Raw genomic sequence first — 20342 nt, forward strand, 5'->3', positions numbered from 1 at the left:
ACATTGATAATGGTGTCGTCTGAATATTAATATAACATTGATAATGGTAAAATAATGTTGATAATGATCTAAAAGGGGAAAAAAAAAATTGGGGTACTTTTTTGCTTTACAACACCATACTTGTACCTATACCTGTACCTGTACCTTGTACTAAATATGTTTTAAAACATAGATTGTAGGCCACAAACTTATCTCAAAACTGTAATGTCTTTTCTTTTAGAGTCATTAAATGCTTCAGACGTCTGGTTCCTATCGCCAACGCTGTGAATAATTCTGGCTCTGTTTCTCTAGAACAAAGTATTTCCTATCAAACTTAGAATAAATTTGTTTACATCTTAATGACTTAATTATAAAAACATTTTGAAAAATTGCTGCAATTCTGCATTAATATTGCTATGGTCCAGTGTGCAATGTGATACATGGATATTGTTGAGCCAGTTTTATGCTACAGCCCTCATGCAGCAATGTTCCATCTTATCACCACAAGTAGCAGCTCTTCATTCTGGCAGAGACAAAATTGACAATCAAAGCCCTTCAACCTGTTATATTATTCTGACTTAGAATGTGTTAATGTGATGTGTCTGTGTGCTTAAACAGGAGCGAATGCCCGTGCAGTTTCCTGGGAGCTGATTACTCCCCTGGAGATGTGATCATGACAACATTGGGTGTACAGTAAGATCCTTGCATTGTAACATAAGATTGTTTTGTATACGCTTGACAAATACACTTACATTACTCTGATAATTTTATCATCGTTCTCTGTCTAGAATTTGTCAAGATGGAAAAATTGTCCTACAGAGCATTATTACTGGTGAGTGACACTTTTATTTAGTGACATTATTTGGGTCTCAAATCTGAGTTCTGGTATTCGTGTGCTGTTTTTAGGCTTAGAATGTTTGTGTGATAGTGGTGATAGTGTATGTCTTATTATGTTCTTGTATAGATTGTTTTTTGAAACAGCTGAAGTGTGCTAGTAGGGTGTTCAATTCAATTGAAATATAAACATTTGGTGTCAAATAATCAAAATAATTTATCACGATTAATCACATTGTTTTGTGTAGTTAATTGCGATTAATTCTATATATCTTATTTGTTGAAATGTTTCCTTTTAAAAAGCACAACATGTTGTTATAGCTACAGTTGTATGCAAAAGTTTGGGCACCCCAGGATTTTAAAAGTAAAAAAAAAAAAACTTGTACTTTACAAAGTATACCGGAGTTGTAGCAAGAGTGCATGAGCAGCTGGGCTTGAGACTGGAGCTACAGATGCTGGTTCAACTTAGAAAATGCATTAATGCCATTAAAGAAATTTGTGGTGTTAATAATTTATCAACTTAAATTTCTTAACTTTGACACTGTGAATAAAAATACATGTATGACACATAGGTGTAATATCTTCAGTGCCCCCAAAAGTATTTGGACATTTGTCCCATACAGCTAAAACTAATATATTAAGTTCATTGTTTTAGGAAACAAAATAATTTTCTTTTAGGGCAAAGTATTATTTCAATAGGCGATGTTTCAGGTCATTTTCAATGTTTCAAATAGTTATTCTGCTGAAAGATCCACATCTGTCATTTGAGCAGTTTCTTTGCAGGCTTCTGTAGATATGTATTTGTTTAATGCACAGTCCCATCAGTGGACACAAGCTCATTGACAGTCAGTTAGTTCTTGTGCTGAAAGTGTTTTTTACTGAAACAGTAATTATTTAGTTAAGATTTTTTAAAAGTAACCTAAAAAGCTTTATTAAAGCTTATTAATGGTTTAATGGTTATGGTTATGTGTCCAAATACTTTTTATGGCTACTGTATATACTTATTTTAGATTCTTAGCAGATGCTGAGATTTGAATATTGGTACATCGTGAATAAATGTGAATTGATGAATACGTTAGTATTGGTACGTTAGTATTGGTACGTTTTGTGGTGTGTCTATGTGTGCGTGTATGTCTGTGTGACTGTTGCACCAAAATTCTATGTGTGTGTGTATGTGTTGTTCCTCAGATAAGTTGTGCCCTCCAGGGCAGATTTATGAGGACTGTGGGAATATGGTGGATGGGCTCTCAGCCAGCAAGGGTTTGGCCTGTGACCGCACGTGTGAGTCGTACCTACTCAACCTCACCTGCTCCATCCATGAGCCCTGTGTGCCTGGCTGCGTCTGCTCCCCAGGGTGAGTACAATGATGCTGCTATTTCATCATCCGTTATTGTTTTTTTCCAGTATTAAGTAGAGAACTGAATCAGAGTGTTGTATTCAGATGCAGGGTCAGAATTGCCAGAGCACTTAGGGTTTGCACTAGTACTTTTTCCATAGTACCAGTCAGACATTTGGACGGCTGTATTAGGACTTGGTATTGGCAGCAACTTCATGATTTAGTATGACACTGAACAGCTCATCAGACATAGTCATGTGCAATTTTGAGCACCCTTGGTCATATTTTCTTGATTAAAATGCAATTACTGTTATTTGCTGAATTTAACATATTGAAAAAAAAACACAAAAATTTGAAATTTTATGGCACATTTATATTCCCTGTGGAGGATGTGCTGACTTATTTTCATTTAGAAAATCAACAAAACATATCATTTGACCAGGACTATTCAAACCTTTGCATATAACTGTACAGCATGACGGATGGTGTTTTTTTTTTTTTGGTGACTAAGGTCCTGGCAATTCTTCAGGATGATGCCTAGACATGTCTAGGGATTTGATGCTGGAGTGTCCTACCTGGGTATTGTGTTTGCTGCAGACAGTGTTGTGTTAAAACCGACACACATGACAAATATGAAATTATCCGATGACCAAAACATTTAAACCAAACCAGACTACAGTATACAATACTATACCGTACTATGCCACAGCAAAGCAATGACAATAGAAATGGGCCAGTTCTGTTCTTTTCATCTGGTGCGTAATTGAGTTCAGGTTACAAAAAGGCTTTCAGCGCAGTAGTGTGCATAGTGAGGTTGTGTTGTAAGTGAGAGTTATGTGCTTACTTAATATCAACATAATAAACTAAAAAGGGAAAGTTTGTGCATGAACTTTAAGCTAATTATGTTAAAAAGTTAAAATGGCAGAGGACTATTGATGGTTGCTGTCATCTAGGTTTTGCTTAGATGTTGTTAGGTGGTTGCTATGGTATGCAAGGTGGTTGGTAAGTTGTTGCTGGGTGGTTGCTATGGTGTCCCAGGTTGTTGGTAAGGTGTTGCTAGGCTGTTGCTAGTCCACTGCTAGCCTAAATCCACTGCCACCTTACATCTCAGTCTAACCTAAATTAATTGCTGCCTTCAGTCCAGTGCTCCCTTAAATTCACTGCCACCTAAAATTTACTGATATCTTATATACATTGCCACCTTGAATTTAGACAACTTAAATCCACCGCCACCTTAAATTCACTGCCACTTCAAATTTACTGATACCTTAAATTCCCTCATACCTTAAATTCGTTGCCACCTTAAAGCCACTGCTTCTTTAAATTTACTGCCACCTTAATTTTCCTGCTATCTTAAATTTGTTGCTTCCTTCCTTCCTATCTTAAATTTGCTTTCTGTCCATCCTTCCACTGTGAGAAGACAGTTTAGCACTAAGGATATGAAAGGATGTTCGGCTGTCAGGGAGTCATTCCTGAAAAAGAAAATAGACAAAAAGGAAGACGATTTGTAGATATTGAGATATTTTGGAGTAACCACAGGCTGTATATACACTGCCATTAAAGACTATGTAAATAATGTCTACAACCATCAATCAAGCATGGGGGAGGATCAGTGCAAGGCGGAGTTTAGGGATGCTTAACATCATTTGGAGTTGGTGATTTGTTTTTGCTTGTAGGCATCATAAATGCTGGAAACATCTCATTAGGAGCAAATGAATTCTACAGCCGGATAATGACCCCAAGTTACACTGCTGATCAAGACTTACTTATCAAAGAAAGAAACTACTGCAGTTCTTAGAACAGTAGACCAGCCACCCCAGAGCTGAGACTTCAACATTATTAAGTGGTTTGGGGTGACTTGGATTGTGGGAAACAGAAAATACAACCAACTTCTAAGATTGATCATTGGAGGTGTGGAAAAATATCCCAGCAGATTTATTTGAAAAACTGTAAGAAAGTCTCCTGAAAAGAATGGAAGCTATAATAAAGGAAAAGGGCAAACACGCTACACACTTTTGTAGTACATATACAAAAGGCTTTTGTATAATTTTATATATATTTACAATATATTATACTTAAAAATATATTTTCCCTTATGCTGAGAAACGGATAACATGCACTTAACTGCCATTTTGACTAGAAATTAAATGAATGTGTAAGGATCTGTTAAATGTGTGTCTTATGTTTGTTAAAACAGTTTATATTCTCTTTTCTTTTGTATGAGATTCAGATACTAGAAGCCCATGAAACAATAAAGTAAGAAAACAAAGTGGTAATTTTCCGTAAACTACCCAACTTGTTTACGTATTATGCCGGGGTGATTATTTTGATGGGAGAGAAGGTGACTTGTGGTTAGTGCCTAAGAGATGAAAACATTGATGAATTTGTTCTCTGCTGAGTATGTTTAAATCAAAATCCTTATACTTCTATTGAATCTTTTTACTTGGTTTAATTTTAGCCTTTCATATTTAGTTACAAATTTCTTTGTAATTTCAGTGCGTTTAATTGGTGAAAACAATTGTGCTGGTTTAAGGTTGGTCACATCTCTCACTTTGGAGCTTTTAGCATTTACTTTTAGATAAAAAAAAAAAAGAGAAACGTAGAGCATAACAAACTTCATTTCCTGTGCTGATAGATGCTGGATTTACTAAGACGCTTCACTGCAGTTCTGTAAGTTACAGTTTTTTTACAGTTCTGTAAGTTTTTTGTAGAGGTACTTTACTTCAGTTGTTACGTTTCCCCAAGTATTGATACTTTTACTTGAGTATGGGTTTAGGCTACTCTACCCACCTCTGCGTAGCTGCTGTAATGATGCAGACAGAACACAGGCTGCTTTACCATGGCAGACAGAAAACATTAGCTGCTTTACTCTGGCTCTAAAAGAGCTGCTTGCTGTGTAGACTATGACAAGAGTTCTTTTTGTTGAAGTCCACTTCCTTCTCGACTTTCATGTCAGATTCCCAGTAAAGGCAGTGGAGAGTGCTCCTGCTTTGCCGATGGATTTTTGTCAACTGATATGTTTAATGCCAATGTCGACACAAGCACACTCAGGTTAAGTGCCATAACATGAGCTTAACTTCCTAAAGCCATCCTTAGCCACAACAGCGTGATAAGAGGGCTGCCGATCCGCTTACCTACACAGCTACCACCCTGTAGGAGCTGCTGCTTGCAAGGCAGCATTTAGATGTTCTTAATGTTAGATTATCTGTTTTCCTGTTTTGTGAACCATTTATGGTTAAAGATTTAAGTAAGTTTTGCTCTCTATGAATTCCTAAAAGAGACAGTTACAAAAGCAGAGGTAGGCAATATGATATTTTTGTAGTGACACTACTTAAGGAACACTGACAAATTGTAATTTAATGTTATGCTCTCTTTGTAATGTTTCATTACAAAGAGAGCATAATTAGTCCTGCTTAGTCAGTTTTTATTATATTCATTTGATTGCAACATCTTTATAAACAAAAAATCATACATATATCATTATACCTTTTAAATGAACTCATTGTTTGCTTTAGATTATGCAGACGTGTTTTCTGCCTGTCCACTGAGTATTAAAAATTCAGACCTCCTGAGAGCAACAGAGGTCACAAGATTTACAATTGTAAATGAATCGTTTACAAAGAGAGAAATGCTATTGAATATTCATTAGTGTGGTGAATAGAATGAGCACAGAGGAGGATAGAGAGTGAGGGGCTAGACTGTACACAGGGGGCTTGTGATATTTTAGATGGCTCTTGTGTGTGTGATTCACCTATTCTCGACTTGTTGACCTTTTAAACGGAAACCTTTTACACAGTGGCACCATGGGAATGAAATCTCTGTGCTGAGACTCTGTCATGAGTGTTTAATAAGTTCCTGCAACTTGATAGTTTGGCATCTGGACTGGAATAAATATGACACAAAGGCCCCTTATGCCAGAATGAGAAACATGCCGATGAGGGTATTGATAAGTCTGGAACTGATTAAATGTGCCATTGATGGGTGACTCATTGATGTGTGTAGTACGACCTGCACAGTGAGGTGAATTGCTATGCTATGAGGGCAAAGTGATACTGATTAGTAGTTAGTAGTAGTAGAAGTTTCATTATTAAGTGAGGACCTGTTTATTAGTTCTGTGCTGATTGTGAAACTGGTTAAAGAGTTCATGTGGTTGTGAAGGCAGAGAAAAAGGCAGGCAACAGTTTCGTCAACAGTATTTAATCTGGAAAATAACAGGGTTTAAAATGATTTTTTGCCTGATGCCTGATTGAGACATTGTTTTGCAACTGTTTTTATGATTGCCACTTAAAAACACTTGGTGTACTATACTATCAGGTGAGCACCAGATATCATGTAAGCACTAAATATTATTGTGTGCACACCAGATACTAATAGTATCTGGTGCAAAAACAATAATATCTTTTAGTATCTTGTGTGCATAATGTAATGTCAGGTGCTCGCACAATTATATACGGTGCTTATGTGATAATATCTTATGGTTACCCGAGAATATCTGGTGCTCACCTAATAGGATCCAGTTCACACACAGTAACATCCTGATAGTATGTTATGAGCACACAATAGCTTGGTACACATTTCCTGATATCTTACACAGATATGCAAACCATACACAAAAAAGTATATTTGTTCTTCTTGCGAGATGAAAAATTCCTAGTACATACTTTCAGTCAAAGAGAGATATAATATAAAGGTTCACTTCTCAAGGAAGTCTGACAATCTGGAGACACAAGTAGCTTTTCACTTTTGACTTTCTATCTCTCTCTCTTTCTCTATCTCTCATTCTCTCTCTCTCTCTCCCTCTCTCTCTACCTCTTACACTCATTCACATACCATTGTTCTCATTTTCATACACACACACACACATACACACACACACACACGTACACACACGTAAATTCAGCTTCCTTGACAGCCAAACTGAGAAAGCAGTCTGTCTGGTCTGATAAAGTTCACTACAGTCACAGTCACCATGTATTTTAGTGATATTTGATACGTGCACCAGGCTCAAGCAGGACACAGATTACTCTATGAACTTGTTCACACTACATGAATTAAATAGGCCAGTGTTTTTTTTTAAGGAATTTCTTATTAAGGAATTTTCTCTGTATACAGGTCATTGTTAGATTTTTAGCATTTATTAACTTGCGGTGTGTTATATGATATGTTTAAAATCCTTATTGAGTCATTATTGAAACCCTCAGTTACATGCTAGTGGATGTGTATTTGACTACGTGGTGATTGCCAGATTACTTTGCAGTTTAGCTGTTTATCATATTCAGCTGTCTAATGAGATTTTGTACGTACAGGGACAAATGTGTAACAAGTTTTATTGACCTACCTTGTCTATCTGTCTGTCTGTCTGTCTGTCTCTGTCTGACTTTCCATTGCTGATAGGAGGGTATAGAGCACTTTTTGTGAGCAGGCAAATTCCTGCCCTAATGAAGGAGAGCAATTATGCCCATAGCTGTACTGCTTATTTACTCTGTAAACAGGTGCACACCTGGATCAAATGACTGATAAGCAGCTTAAGGACATTCCTGCTGCCTGTAGCACCAAATCAGCGCATTTTCATTAGACCAAAAGCTAACAAAATAAAAGGTTTCATAAGGTTGCTGTTCAATATTTTACTGTATTTTTAGAGGTCAAGAAGGTGGATGTTGAGATTCTGTATGTAGGTTAACCTGTAGGTAATAGTCTACATAATGCCAAGGAATGGTCACTCTGGCTAGTAACTAGGGGTGCACTTGGCCATCAGAATTGGCCAAGATTAAAAAACAGACAATATTCGCTCTTAACTAATAAGCTATTAGTTATTTTTTTTTATTTTGGCCAGTCTCTGAACCATTAAAGTACATGCATACTGCATTTAAATGCTATGAATGCACTTATGTGCATTTATCAGGTAGAAATGTGCATTTCAGGCAAATTTGATATTTGGCTGAAATAGAAATTAATAAGTAAATCTTTACTTTAAAACACAAAGGTGTGGAACTGGCTGTTCATTTTCATTGTAGTTCATTTTCATTTGTGTTTCAGAAGAACTGCCACATAGCCTCTTATGGCACACACCATGCTTAAAGCAGATGCATCATCCAGAAATTTAAAGCCATTGTTTTAACTTTTTCGCAAGTACTGTCCAACCAGTTGAACTTCACATGGCTTGTTTCTAGATGGCACCATTCCACCTGCGAAATTCCATCACAGTGTTACAATGTTCAATGCTCAACAAATCCACACAAATCCAGAACAAACAGCATATCCTTAGTACCATAATAGAGTCCTATAACCCCTGGTGTATATAACAATTGTAGGATTTCTACAACTCGGAACATTCACAGGTACTGTCCTGTAATTTGAGGTCAGTATTATAACCAAACAAGTGGTTCATGTAGTAGCCAATGAAAGCGCTATTAGACTGAAAAAAGGTAAAGTGACAAAGCACAAGAAGTCTGGCGCAATTTCAGCATTGTTTGTGTGATAACAGTAAGATTTGGAATTTTGAATGCTTATTTGTAGACGAAACTCATATCTGCGATACCCTCGCTCTCCCTGGACGTCTAGTGTACACATCCTCATGATATGAAGACAAGAAATTATGTAAAAGACTGAAGTGTGGCATGCTCTCAGTTTTCATCTTTCAGGGTATATGAATGCCTGGCATAAGCTGGTCACATCTATCGCCGTTGTGTGAGTTGCATATGATGGGAAACAGTTTTACAAACAGTTCCCAATCTCTTTGCCATGACAAGTCTTTCTGAGTAAGATATAGGAGCTAGATTAAAAAAACATCTGTCATAACATTACATCTTTTAACGTTATTCAGCAGTTTTCTATGAAGAACTTGAGGTGTTCTTACTTTAGCTTGTCTCTTTATTTTCCATTAATGTATGCCTGTTAAAAAAAAAGCTTGCCACACAGTCACAACACTGTGTTTGGTTATTTTTCTATGTCAAATGGCCCTTTCCTGTCAAAGTAGGCAGTTATTTTCCACAGCGAGTGACAAAACGCACAAGACTATCTAATGTTTTTCAGGTGTGGCTTGTGAGATTAGGTACACCCTAGATCAGGGGTTCCCAGTCCCAGTCCTGGCGACCCAACACTATGCACATTTTTGTGCTTTGTCCCATCAAGTTTACCTGATTCAATTCATTAACTAATTAACAAGTGCCAGGATGTGCAGAGCATAGGGTTGTCAGGATTGAGTTTGGGAACCCCTGCCCTAGGTACACGGTTGCTCATCACTTATTAAGAGCAGAGGTGAATTTGGTGTTAAGGCATCTCAATAAACTTGCATTCCTGTAGCTAGTTTATAAAAGGTTATACTTTTATACTTTTTTTTTCTCAAACGGCAAGCCATTTATTAGGCTTAATTACCTGCTACAACTAGAACTGGTTTGGCATGCACACCAGTTTGAATACACATAACAGCTTTTCAAAGTCCTGCCTAGTGTAGAAGAAAATTTGAACCCACGAGCGTTTGTTTCTTTGTAACACTGTAACAGATTTTGCTGGATAAAAAGCTACACAAGCAAGCTAACTCCATTAGTTGGCCATCTAGCTAGGTACAAAATAATGGCTGAAAATTCTCTTCAATAGGACATTTTGTTTTTACTGCAAATATTGTTTTACTTTCCAAATATCCAATTTTTTGTCCCAATATCTAGACAGATACAGCCAAGTAAGCTCTCCCCGTTTGCCTTTAGGAGTGGAACAGTGTCAAACACATTAGATTAACTAGAAGATAATTACAAATCGATAGTGGAACCAACCTATTAGGTTTTGATCAAAAATCGGAGGGTCTAATATTGTGAGAAAAACAATGTGAGCAAAAGTTTAACTGTGTCAGCAAAGGAAGCAGTGGCAACTCTATGACAGTGCTCTATGCTAAAACAGTCACTGAAAAACTGCATCCCACAAGGTAAAATGTATGTTAATGTCTGTTACAAGCTTAAAATAAAGCATCTGGAATGTCTTTTACAAGCTTCAAACATCCGTGTTTTAACATTTATGATCCCAACTAAAGTCCTAGCTATAGCAGTCACGGTTCACAACTGGGTTTTACAGAATATAAAACAAGCGGGATGGTTGTACATCAGGTTCAGAGCAACTAACACAAGATGTGATGTAAAGTTGATAAGTGAAAGTGGTTAAGTGGTAGTGCTTTGCCACCTCAAGTTAGTGACCTTAGTTCAGTCTGTAGTGTTTAGAAAAGAGGATTTTGAATTTTGACTAACACACTATTATTTGATCGTAAGAAAGAAGCAGAAGTAGAGAGTGTGTGATGATCATAAGCAATGCTTGCAATTCATTGGTGATTATGGATGCTTTGAAGACAGTAAGTGATCTAGCGTTCTGGCAGGTGGAGAAAGAGAGCTGTTAGCACCTCTCTATCTGGGGTGTAAGTTTACGCAGTGCTCACACACACTGCCCTGGGAACTTTCACTCTCATGACCCTCTCTGGGCCTTGGGGCCAGTGAAAATGATTCAATATTACAAGATCCTTATCTGTAAAGAGGAAGAGAGAGAGAGAGGGGAACTCTTTGGAACAGTGAGAATGAAAATTGACTTTTTCCTCACAGTTTTTGTGGCTTCTCTCAGCCATCTGTCCAATTGAGCACTTCTCAGTCTCAGATCCATATATATGTATGTGAGAAGGCACAGCACCACATGTGCCTTGATGTGGCAGCAGTATGCACTCAGTTCATCTGAAATTAACACAAACTTTAGGTAAGTGAAAAAGAGGCAGCTTCCCCTCCCCAAAACATTCTACAGGGCTGTTCTTGTTTTCCTCTGATGCCAAAAAATAGAATTTGGGAAAGGTTGTTCTGTTGTTAAATGTTCTTTTAGGTTTGAGCCTCTGTTTAGCCTTTATGGTTGGAAGTCACCAAACAACGCGTCTGCGACACTAATGCTCATTTACTCCTTTTTTTAATAGGGAATTCCACTGATTTTTTTTGCGTTTCTGCATAATTAAATTATAAAGGTCTAAACTAAGTCACTCTGTGTGGCTTGATTTGAAGTGATCTGTTCTATTTAGAAGCTTACTAAGTCAGAATTGTTCACAGTTGTAGTGATAGGAACCAGATGCCTGAAGAGTTTAACACCTCTTAAAGCTCTCTCACGGAAAGTTATTACACCAGATTCGTAGAAATACATTTCGTCGTGTCTGAAACATTGTTTTATGATAGTTTTGGTTTTGACCTAAAGCGTATTTTTAAAAATCCATTCCTGGCGTAGAGATACATGCACGTTGCTGTAAGGCAAAATAGTGGCCAAAAAAAACACTGATGTACCACTATTTTGCCCCTATAACACATGTAGTTTCACTGTTGATTTTGGATTGTTAATAAATGGGTATATATATGGGCATTGTACACGTTGCAACCCTCAAGTCCATAACTTGCTCTACAATGAACGACTATGCTTTAAAATCACTCTGAATGGCTGTTTACGTGTCAGTGATTGAATTACATAGAAATAAAAAAAAAAATCTGTGAAATTCCCCATTAAAAATAGAGATAATTAATGTAAAAATACCCATTGAAACTCGGAATATGTAATCAGCTGCATTTTTATGTGATCTTTCCTACAGATGCTTATATATGAAGGAGAGGAACTTATTTTGACTCATTTTGAAACATAGAAATCTGGTTTCAGTCACTTGAAATAGGTTTTGTGATTTTGAAGCTAGAAAAGCTTCATGAAATATCCGTCATAACCTTCAGAACAGTCTGGCCAAATACACTAATTAATCCATTTTATTTTTTATTTATTATTATTTTTTTTACATCACACAAACTGCCTGTTTAGCATATGAATCTGTGTGTTTATCCTCTAGGCTTTTGAAGCATGGTGATGAGTGTTTTGAGCCTGTGGCTTGTCCATGTTTATGGAAGGGTAAAGAATATTACCCAGGGGACAAAGTGTCCTCTCCCTGCCACCAGTGGTAAGTGTTCATTCAGTCACTGATTTACAAACAGGACCCACACACTGATACACGTTCATGCAACTACCATGAAAGATAGTTAAGGAATCCGGTAGAAAACTGTAGTTTTTCAGTCATAAAGGCCAAGGTGCTCAGTGGCCTGTATTCATTAAAGTTGCGTATAGTCAAAATTGATAAGTGTAGGTAAATTTGACTCGCAAATGTAAATTGATAATATATATCTGTATATCATATATATGTAAATGTAATCTCTTAATAACCAAAAAAATGCTTGATTTGTGCTCATAGTAGTTAAATAATTTATTATAATGTGCATGTATTATATTAATAAGTTAAATGAGATATGGGAAACATTATATTAAAAAATCAGACATACTTGTAAAGTACTGCACTTGACACAATGTGTTCTGCTACTTTGAGTTCTGCCACTGAGTGGTAGAGGCTAAGGGTCAGAAGACCTGGCACTCAAAAATCAATTGTCCATTAGACACTTAAAATGCACTCCCCCTTCACATGCAGCCTTCTAAGACCCACCCTTAAAATGAGTTAATACTCTACAAATAGTAAGAACTGAAAATCACTCGTGAAAATGAGTGCTGAATATCTTTTGAAAAGTACGTTTGGTTTAAATGTTATTTGTATTTGCAATTTTTTAAACACTTTGATACTTAATGTTTTGCTTTTGTTTTTATATCATTTTGTTTTAAACTTCTAGCACAAATTTAGCTCCATGTACATTTAATTTTCAAGAAAATAAGGATTTAAAATCTGCATTTATTTCTACACAACTTTGATGAATAAGGCCCAATGTGAATTAAAAAAAGAGCAAATGCTTTTTTAATACAAATACTTTTTAGCTATATAAGCACTATATCTATGTGTGAAGTCACAAGCTTTTTCAATGCCATTGTATAAACAGGATAAAATATTGTATAGTTGTATAAAGGTAGTACTATGAAATTTTGATGCTTACAACAGCTAAATTCAGTATACAAGAAAGAAAAAGTAAATGTCTAAAAGTAAATGTTTTGTGCTAGTGTGTGTCAGCATGGTTCATTCCAGTGTGAGTTCCATCCGTGTGCATCAATGTGCACTGCATATGGAGATCGACACTACCGCACATTTGATGGACTGCTGTTTGATTATATTGGAGCCTGCAAAGTTTACCTACTAAAGGTGGGAAGTCTCTACTTTATGAAATAATCATATTTTCTTTCTGTATTGTTGAAATTTTTGACAGTGTCTGCTCATAATTCTGTGTCTGTCTGTCTTTATCTGTCTGTGCACATGTCTGTGTCAGAGCTCGGCTGATGTACTAATCAGCATCACAGCAGAGAATGTGGATTGCTTTGAAAGCGGTGTGATCTGCAGGAAAGCTCTCCTCATTTCAATAGGAAGATCTTTCATAGTGTTTGATGATGAAAGCGGCAAACCTGTGAGTGATCCTACTAACAAATTCACTCTAATCTCTCTAATACCAAAAAAATCACTTGCGGGCAGGGTTCCATTTGAGGGGGATGCAAAGGAATGCCATCCCCCCCAGGGCTTTTTCTCAGAAAATTTCATTCTAATCTACTTACACTGAGACAGTATTTCATGATTCAGCCGCAAGAAGAGCAGTCTGATTTCACTGTATCACTTAGTCTCCTTAATATACAGTGTTTAATGTTAAATGAGTTAAATGATGCGAAAGTGATGCTAATAATACTTTAAGTCAGTGCTCAGTATGAACTACGAAGAGTACTGGCAGTTTTTTAATCACTTTGAATAAATAAAATTGTATTTGCAGTGCCTTGTTGTTGCTTTGTATGTGTATAATTGGGGTGTATCAGTATCTGCAGATGTTTAAGATTTGACTCATATCTCATAGTTACTAATAGATATACATACTAGAGTTACTGTGCTAAAATGTTTGCATTTAGTCTTTAATTAATCCTAGAGCAAAAAATATTAGATTACTGTGTACTGCCAATCTAGATAGATCTAGTGCCAACTTCTACGTTTTATTAGTGTTTATGTATTGGTATAGCCACCAGCAGTTATGTGCATGAAAAATATTGGCCAACAATTCTCATACTGGTGCATCCCTGTGTGTAGTCTGCTTTATCATGCTTTTACTTACTAATGTGAAATGAGGGGTTTATGTGTGTTCAATATTGAGTCCAGTTGAAAATTTTTGCCATGTGCAGAGCCCATCCAGTGTGATTGACAGGCAGAACATGTTGATTTGGAGTGCAGGCTACTTCACCATCATCCACTTGTTGCAATATGAGCTGACAGTGCTCTGGGACAGGAAAACCACCATACACATACAGGCTGGACCCCGCTGGCAGGTCACACACACACTTATATCCACAAATCCACCATATGTATGCTGCACACAAGTATTCTGATACACACACACACACACAAACATCACTGTCACTGTTGTGTTATTGATTCAGAGACTTCAAAAAATGTAAAATCAAATACAAAGACAGCTTTTCAAACAGCATGCCTGGCATATTTAAACTGTACTTTATGTGTTGATGTATCTTTCCAGGGTAAACTCTCTGGCTTATGTGGGAACTTTGATCTAAAAACAGTGAATGAAATGAGAACACCAGACAACATGGACTCAGCAACACCTCAGGAATTTGGCAACAGCTGGACTGCAGCAGAGGCAAGGCAAACACATACACTCAAGTGCGAGAACAAAATTTCAAACTTTGCTGAATTTTCTCATAAATACTGCTGTTTGTTGTTGCTTTTATTTGCTTGTTTTTGTATAATTTTACTCAGGAAACCAAGAATGAAAATAGAAGTAGATAGAAATTAATCTGCATTTAACTGTTAAGGTTGTGTTTCTTAAACAAGTTTATTATAGCAACATTATAAGTGGTCTGTGAAAATGTCGAAAGGGTAGTTCACAATGAGCAGCATTTGGACAAAGGCTGTTAAAGCTTGATACAGAGCACAGGCAGAGGATAACTGTCAGATGAAGCTTGACTTTATTTGTTTTACTAGGTTAATAGTACACAAAACACGTTTTTGGGTTGGAGATTAAATACACGTACAACTTTTGTTTGTAATTTGTAGCCAGATATATATTTAAATTTGTACCTGTCTTTGTCTCTCTCTCACTCTCTGTATATATGCATATGTATGTGTGCATTCATGTCTTCAGTGTGTCAATAGTCCTGACATAAGGCACCCATGCAGTTTGAACCCTCTCCGTGAACCCTTTGCTAAGAGACAGTGTGGAATTCTGCTCGGTGAAGTGTTTCAAGTTTGTCACCCAGTGGTGAGTGTAGGAATTACAGTCATCAGAATTTACTTTAGAACTTCAGGGAACTGTTTGTGTGCTGTGTTATTATATGAATTTGTGTGTAATGCACAGATGCACTGGACATATGTAAATTTTTTGAGTGTTACAGTGTGACTGATTTGCTGTAGGTGAATTTGCTGTTCAGTTCATGCATATAGCACTTTTTACAATTCAAAAAACTGTGTATATAATGTGTTTGATTCAATGTTCTTTAGGTGGATGTGACATGGTTCTATATGAACTGCCTGGCAGACACATGTGGCTGTAGCCGTGGTGGGGACTGTGAGTGCTTCTGTACAAGTGTTGCCGCATATGCTCACCGCTGCTGCCATCAGGGAATCACTGTCGACTGGCGCTCCCCATCCCTCTGCCGTGAGTGATTTTATAACAAAATAATCTGTGGGGCCTAATGATATAAAAAACATTGTGACTGATACCAAATAACAGATTTTAAGGAGCTACAAATTCTGAAAACAAATGATATCAACAGATAACTTTGCGGTTCAGTAGATCACCAGGATTGGCACCATGGGCAGAGCTTCCCAGGATGTTTAACGGTTTCCATTAATTACCTCTTATTTTACAGATTCTGTTTGTTACAATAGAAACGTAATTACTAGCTATTTGTTTTTTGTGCATGAGATGATTAGAGTAAGGAGTAACCCTGTTTCTGTTTCTGATTACAGCATATGACTGTGAATACTACAATAAAGGTATGCATATATTCATCTATCGTCTTTGTTTTCAGCAAGCATTACACAACATTTTCTGATAATTATAGAGGTGTGTGTGTGTGTGTGTGTGTGTGTGTGTGTGTGTGTGTGTGTGTGTGTGTGTGTGTGCATGCATGTACGTTGCGCAAAATATTATTATGCAGTCCTAGGGAAGGGTCCATTCAGGTTGATAACATTTAGGGAGAGGAGCTTGATATTGACAGCCAATCGGACTAGTGGATTGGTGCTCATGAAGAGAGGATTGGCCAGCGCTGATGATCTTGTGACTACATTCATGATGACCCCAGGACTCAGTAAAACCCGACCACACGGTAAAGAAAAATACCAGATGGATAAGCAGTGTATACCAGGGGTCATCAATTCTGGGCCAGTATTTACTAAACTTCTCAGAATAGGTATGCTGATCTTGGATCAGATTTCTCTCTTATTTACTGTGACTTTACAGCTCTCCCACTTTAAGAAACTGCATGAATACGGGCCCTTATCCAGCACAGTGTGTTGATTTCCCTGCTCCAACACACCTCCTAAACCTGGTAAACTGATTTATTGAATTAGGTGTGTTTGAGCAGGGACATTACAAAACTGTGCTGGATTCGGGCCCTCTAGGACCAAAATTGATGACTCCTGGCCTGTCCATTTGCACACTTATGCACTTGCAGATGTTATTTTGTGCACACACACAGTACCATTTAGATACTGCAGAATTATCCTTTTTTTTTCTTTTCACGAAGGATGTTTTCATAGACACAAGACTTAAAATTTACACACTTTGATCATTTGCCATATTGCAAGACCACAGTTTGTGAAAAGAGACATAAAAGCATTTATAAAAATAAAGTAAAGCTACAAGGTACAAGGTGCAAGAACATTCCCTTTTGCAACCACTTGCTATGCAGGCAGCCAGAAAATGACAGTGCATACTATAAATTAATGAACATAAAATATGGTCATTCTAAAATGTTTGCACAGATCAGTTGAATTCTTAAATAGTCCACCAAGATATTGAAGACCACTGGGCTGTTCATGGAATAATCTTTGACCTTTATGTTGCTCGACAGCTGTAGCACACATTGGTTTATTTACTAAATATTTTTTTTTATTATGTTATTTTGTTCTTTTATTTGCCTAGTTAGGTTTGAGTTATTTAAGTTAGGTTTAAATGTTTTATTATTTATTTATTAATTATTATTAATGTATAAATGAAGTTAATATTATTATCACTAGGTTATTAATTGTTCAGTGCAATTATTATTTGAAAATGTAAATTTATTTATATAACATTGGTGCATTTTATGTTCTTGTAATTTTTCACCACTTTATAAAAGCAGTAATCCACTCAAGCCTGTCTTTACACAGTAATTTCACCCCACTTCATGTTGTGTCTAACACAGCCTAACCATATTAAAATCACTGTAATACACTGCCTTGAATGGGTTATTGCTTTAAAATACCAGATTCTGTACATATTTGGTCATCACATATATGAGAGATAAGCAAGTGTTTGTGCTCTGTTCTCTCTTACTTATTTACTACTAAAATATATGTGAAATCTATAAGATGATAGTTTTTTCACTATCCATTGAGGTAATGGAATACATCTACAAAGGTGATGATACCCTGCTGTTAGATAAATGTTGCTATGCATACATGGTTCTTATAGGGAATGAGAAGAGTTGATTTGATTGGATGTCACAGCAGCACCTCTAAGCTGCCACACCCGCACGCACCAGTGGTGTTTTTCCAACTTATTTTTGTGCTTGTGCTATAATCACGTTGTGCTATGTGTTTTTAGATTGAACCTCCATACTCTAATTCGAATGTTACTGTTTCTCTGCTGCAGACTCTTCACTGATATCGTTGGAAGCGTCAGACAGGCCAAACTATTTTCTCCATGCAGAGCGCGGTGGCCGGTTGAAACTTCGGAAGTGGGAGGAGAGCAGGGCATTCTGGGATGCGGCGACGTTTGTACTACATAGGGACACATGGATCTCTGGATTTGATTCACTAGAGTCACTCGTGTGGCCTGGATTCTTCCTGCACTACATGCTGTCAAGGCTCCAACTCCTGAAGTACAGCCACTCAGATCACTACCGTAGAGCCATTCTCTTTAAATTTGCCAGTGAGTCAGTGGATAAACACATGGGCATCTCTTCACTCATATATAAACAATTGTGTGCAAAAGTTTGAACACTCCCAGTCAAATTACATGTTTTGTTGATTTTCTATGAAAATAACTTAACATATCCTCTATAGCAAACACATGCCAGCACATTTTAATATATAATTATTGTTCATTTGCACAATGCAACATATTGGGGAAAAATAGTCATATTATCAGATGTTTGCATTAAGTTTGCATTAATGAAGTTAATACACTCTTGCTCCCGAGGACTACTACTGTATGCTGAAAGCATGTAGACATAGCTGTTTCATTTGTTCTGCTTCTCTTAAAATACTGCTAAAGGGAGCTTTACACAGTAATTAAAAACATTAACCAGGCAGAAAACAGATTAGTTTTTATGCATTTTGAACTGTTAGAATTTGAACTTTTGATAAAGTAGAGCACACAAGCAAATTACATGCATTGCAGTTATATCTATCAGTACAGCTAAAATTAAAAATCAATATTGTGACATCAATTCCATTATACCAGTAATGATGATATGTAGGCCAACACATATATACTTTTGTGGTTTCTGAATACACACATAGATATGTATATTCTAACATTTGTGATTTGTTTGAATATTTTTCTCAGGCAGCAGCACAGAGTACCCAATGGGGTCACGGTGCCAGTGGCGATATGAATCCTGCACGAGTCCATGTTTCAGAACTTGCAGTGATCCAGCAGCTCTGAGCTGCGTCACCATCCTAAAGTAGGCATGCGCGCACACACACATTTGTTTAATGCAATGTTTAATGTTGAACTGGACATTTGTCACAGTACAGTTTAAAAGTCAGTGACCACCCTCAATTTATTTAATTTCCAGTCAAAGTCCAGTCAGCCATTAAATACAATGAAACGTTTTTCATTTTTCAGGAGATATTTCTGAGGGGATTAGATTTAGATAATCTACATACATAAAGAAGGTGAAAGTCAAGAGTACCAAATCTTCAAAAAATTATTAAAAGAGAAAATGGTACTCCTTACAACAGTACAAGACTTTGTAGACCACCTAAACAACCACCACCAGATGAACAATACTTAAAGCAAGCATTTTTGAGAGATGTGAGAAAATCCACCTCAACTCTTGCATCAGATCAGAAAAATTCACAAGTGTTTTTGTCCATTCTTCCACTGTAAGAAGACAACACCACTCAACAAACTGAGGTATAGCTGTCAAAAAACTGTTGCTGAGAAAAGGAAATAGACAAAGAAGAAGACATTTTGCAAATCAAACAACGAAGCTGCTGTTATTCTCAGAGTAATGGAGTCTAGAGCAGAAAATTCAAAGAACTTCTAAGACTAAACTTTGGAAACTTGGAAACTTAATAAAGGCAAAATGTGGACACAATAAATTCTGAAAAAAAAATAAAATTATGATTAGTTGTTGAGGTTTTTGTGAAATTTTCTGTTAAATATATGCTTTTTGCTTTTTCCTGACACTGTACTTGTACTCAATGTTTGTTTTGACAGGAAGTTAAATAAATGAAGGGTGATCTCTGACTTTTACCCAGCACTATGTATGTAGATTAGAATTTTCTAAGCCTAACTCTAAACCTTCCCCTAAACTTGACCTCAGCAACCAAAAATAAATTGTCTTAAGACATATTTTGTAAAAGCGTTACACATAGCCTAACCTATTTTGTTGATCTTGAAAAGTTGAGCCCTGTTTTTTCTCTATTCTTTTGTCCTGAAAATGTACAAAAGCATACACACACTTGTCTGTGCCAGCATATGTGTGTGGTGTTAAGCTTGTGTGATTATCACTGCAGAATTGAAGGATGTGTGCCCCAGTGTCCAGCTCATATGGTTCTGGATGAAATCACTCAAAGATGTGTCTATTTGGAGGACTGTAAGCTACTACACCTCTCACTATGCCATACCCATCTTTTTGTCTGTAATTAAGCCTGCTTAAGTAGATAGCAAAACTATTTTTTCTTTTATTGATCCAGAATGTATGGAGTTACTAATACCTCTGTGTAATGTAATGTAAATTGTTTTTTCATTTACTTTTAAGCTTTCAGCGTAACCCCTTCTTCATG

At 36.7% G+C, this 20342-nt stretch overlaps 1 protein-coding gene across 6 annotated transcripts in view; it reads left to right on the forward strand.

The window, feature by feature from the left end:
* The window catches only part of otog (otogelin), an 80958-nt gene that overhangs the window by 35527 nt on the left and 25089 nt on the right, over positions 1-20342 (forward strand). For all 6 annotated transcript variants that reach the window (XR_005008006.1, XM_036583924.1, XM_036583927.1 and 3 more), the window contains exons 21-35: positions 598-672; positions 768-811; positions 2002-2167; positions 11988-12095; positions 13133-13271; positions 13396-13530; positions 14285-14428; positions 14638-14757; positions 15262-15378; positions 15618-15774; positions 16089-16115; positions 16280-16447; positions 17977-18255; positions 18895-19012; positions 20073-20152. Coding sequence is in view for 5 of the 6 variants with exons in the window: in XM_036583924.1 (XP_036439817.1) it covers positions 598-672; positions 768-811; positions 2002-2167; positions 11988-12095; positions 13133-13271; positions 13396-13530; positions 14285-14428; positions 14638-14757; positions 15262-15378; positions 15618-15774; positions 16089-16115; positions 16280-16447; positions 17977-18255; positions 18895-19012; positions 20073-20152 (1877 nt within the window). In the remaining variant the exon portion in view is untranslated. The remainder of the gene's footprint in view (positions 1-597; positions 673-767; positions 812-2001; positions 2168-11987; positions 12096-13132; positions 13272-13395; positions 13531-14284; positions 14429-14637; positions 14758-15261; positions 15379-15617; positions 15775-16088; positions 16116-16279; positions 16448-17976; positions 18256-18894; positions 19013-20072; positions 20153-20342) is intronic.

The sequence above is a fragment of the Colossoma macropomum genome, unplaced genomic scaffold, assembly GCF_904425465.1.
Source record: "Colossoma macropomum unplaced genomic scaffold, Colossoma_macropomum, whole genome shotgun sequence".
In the NCBI taxonomy this organism is placed as follows: Eukaryota; Metazoa; Chordata; class Actinopteri; order Characiformes; family Serrasalmidae; genus Colossoma; species Colossoma macropomum.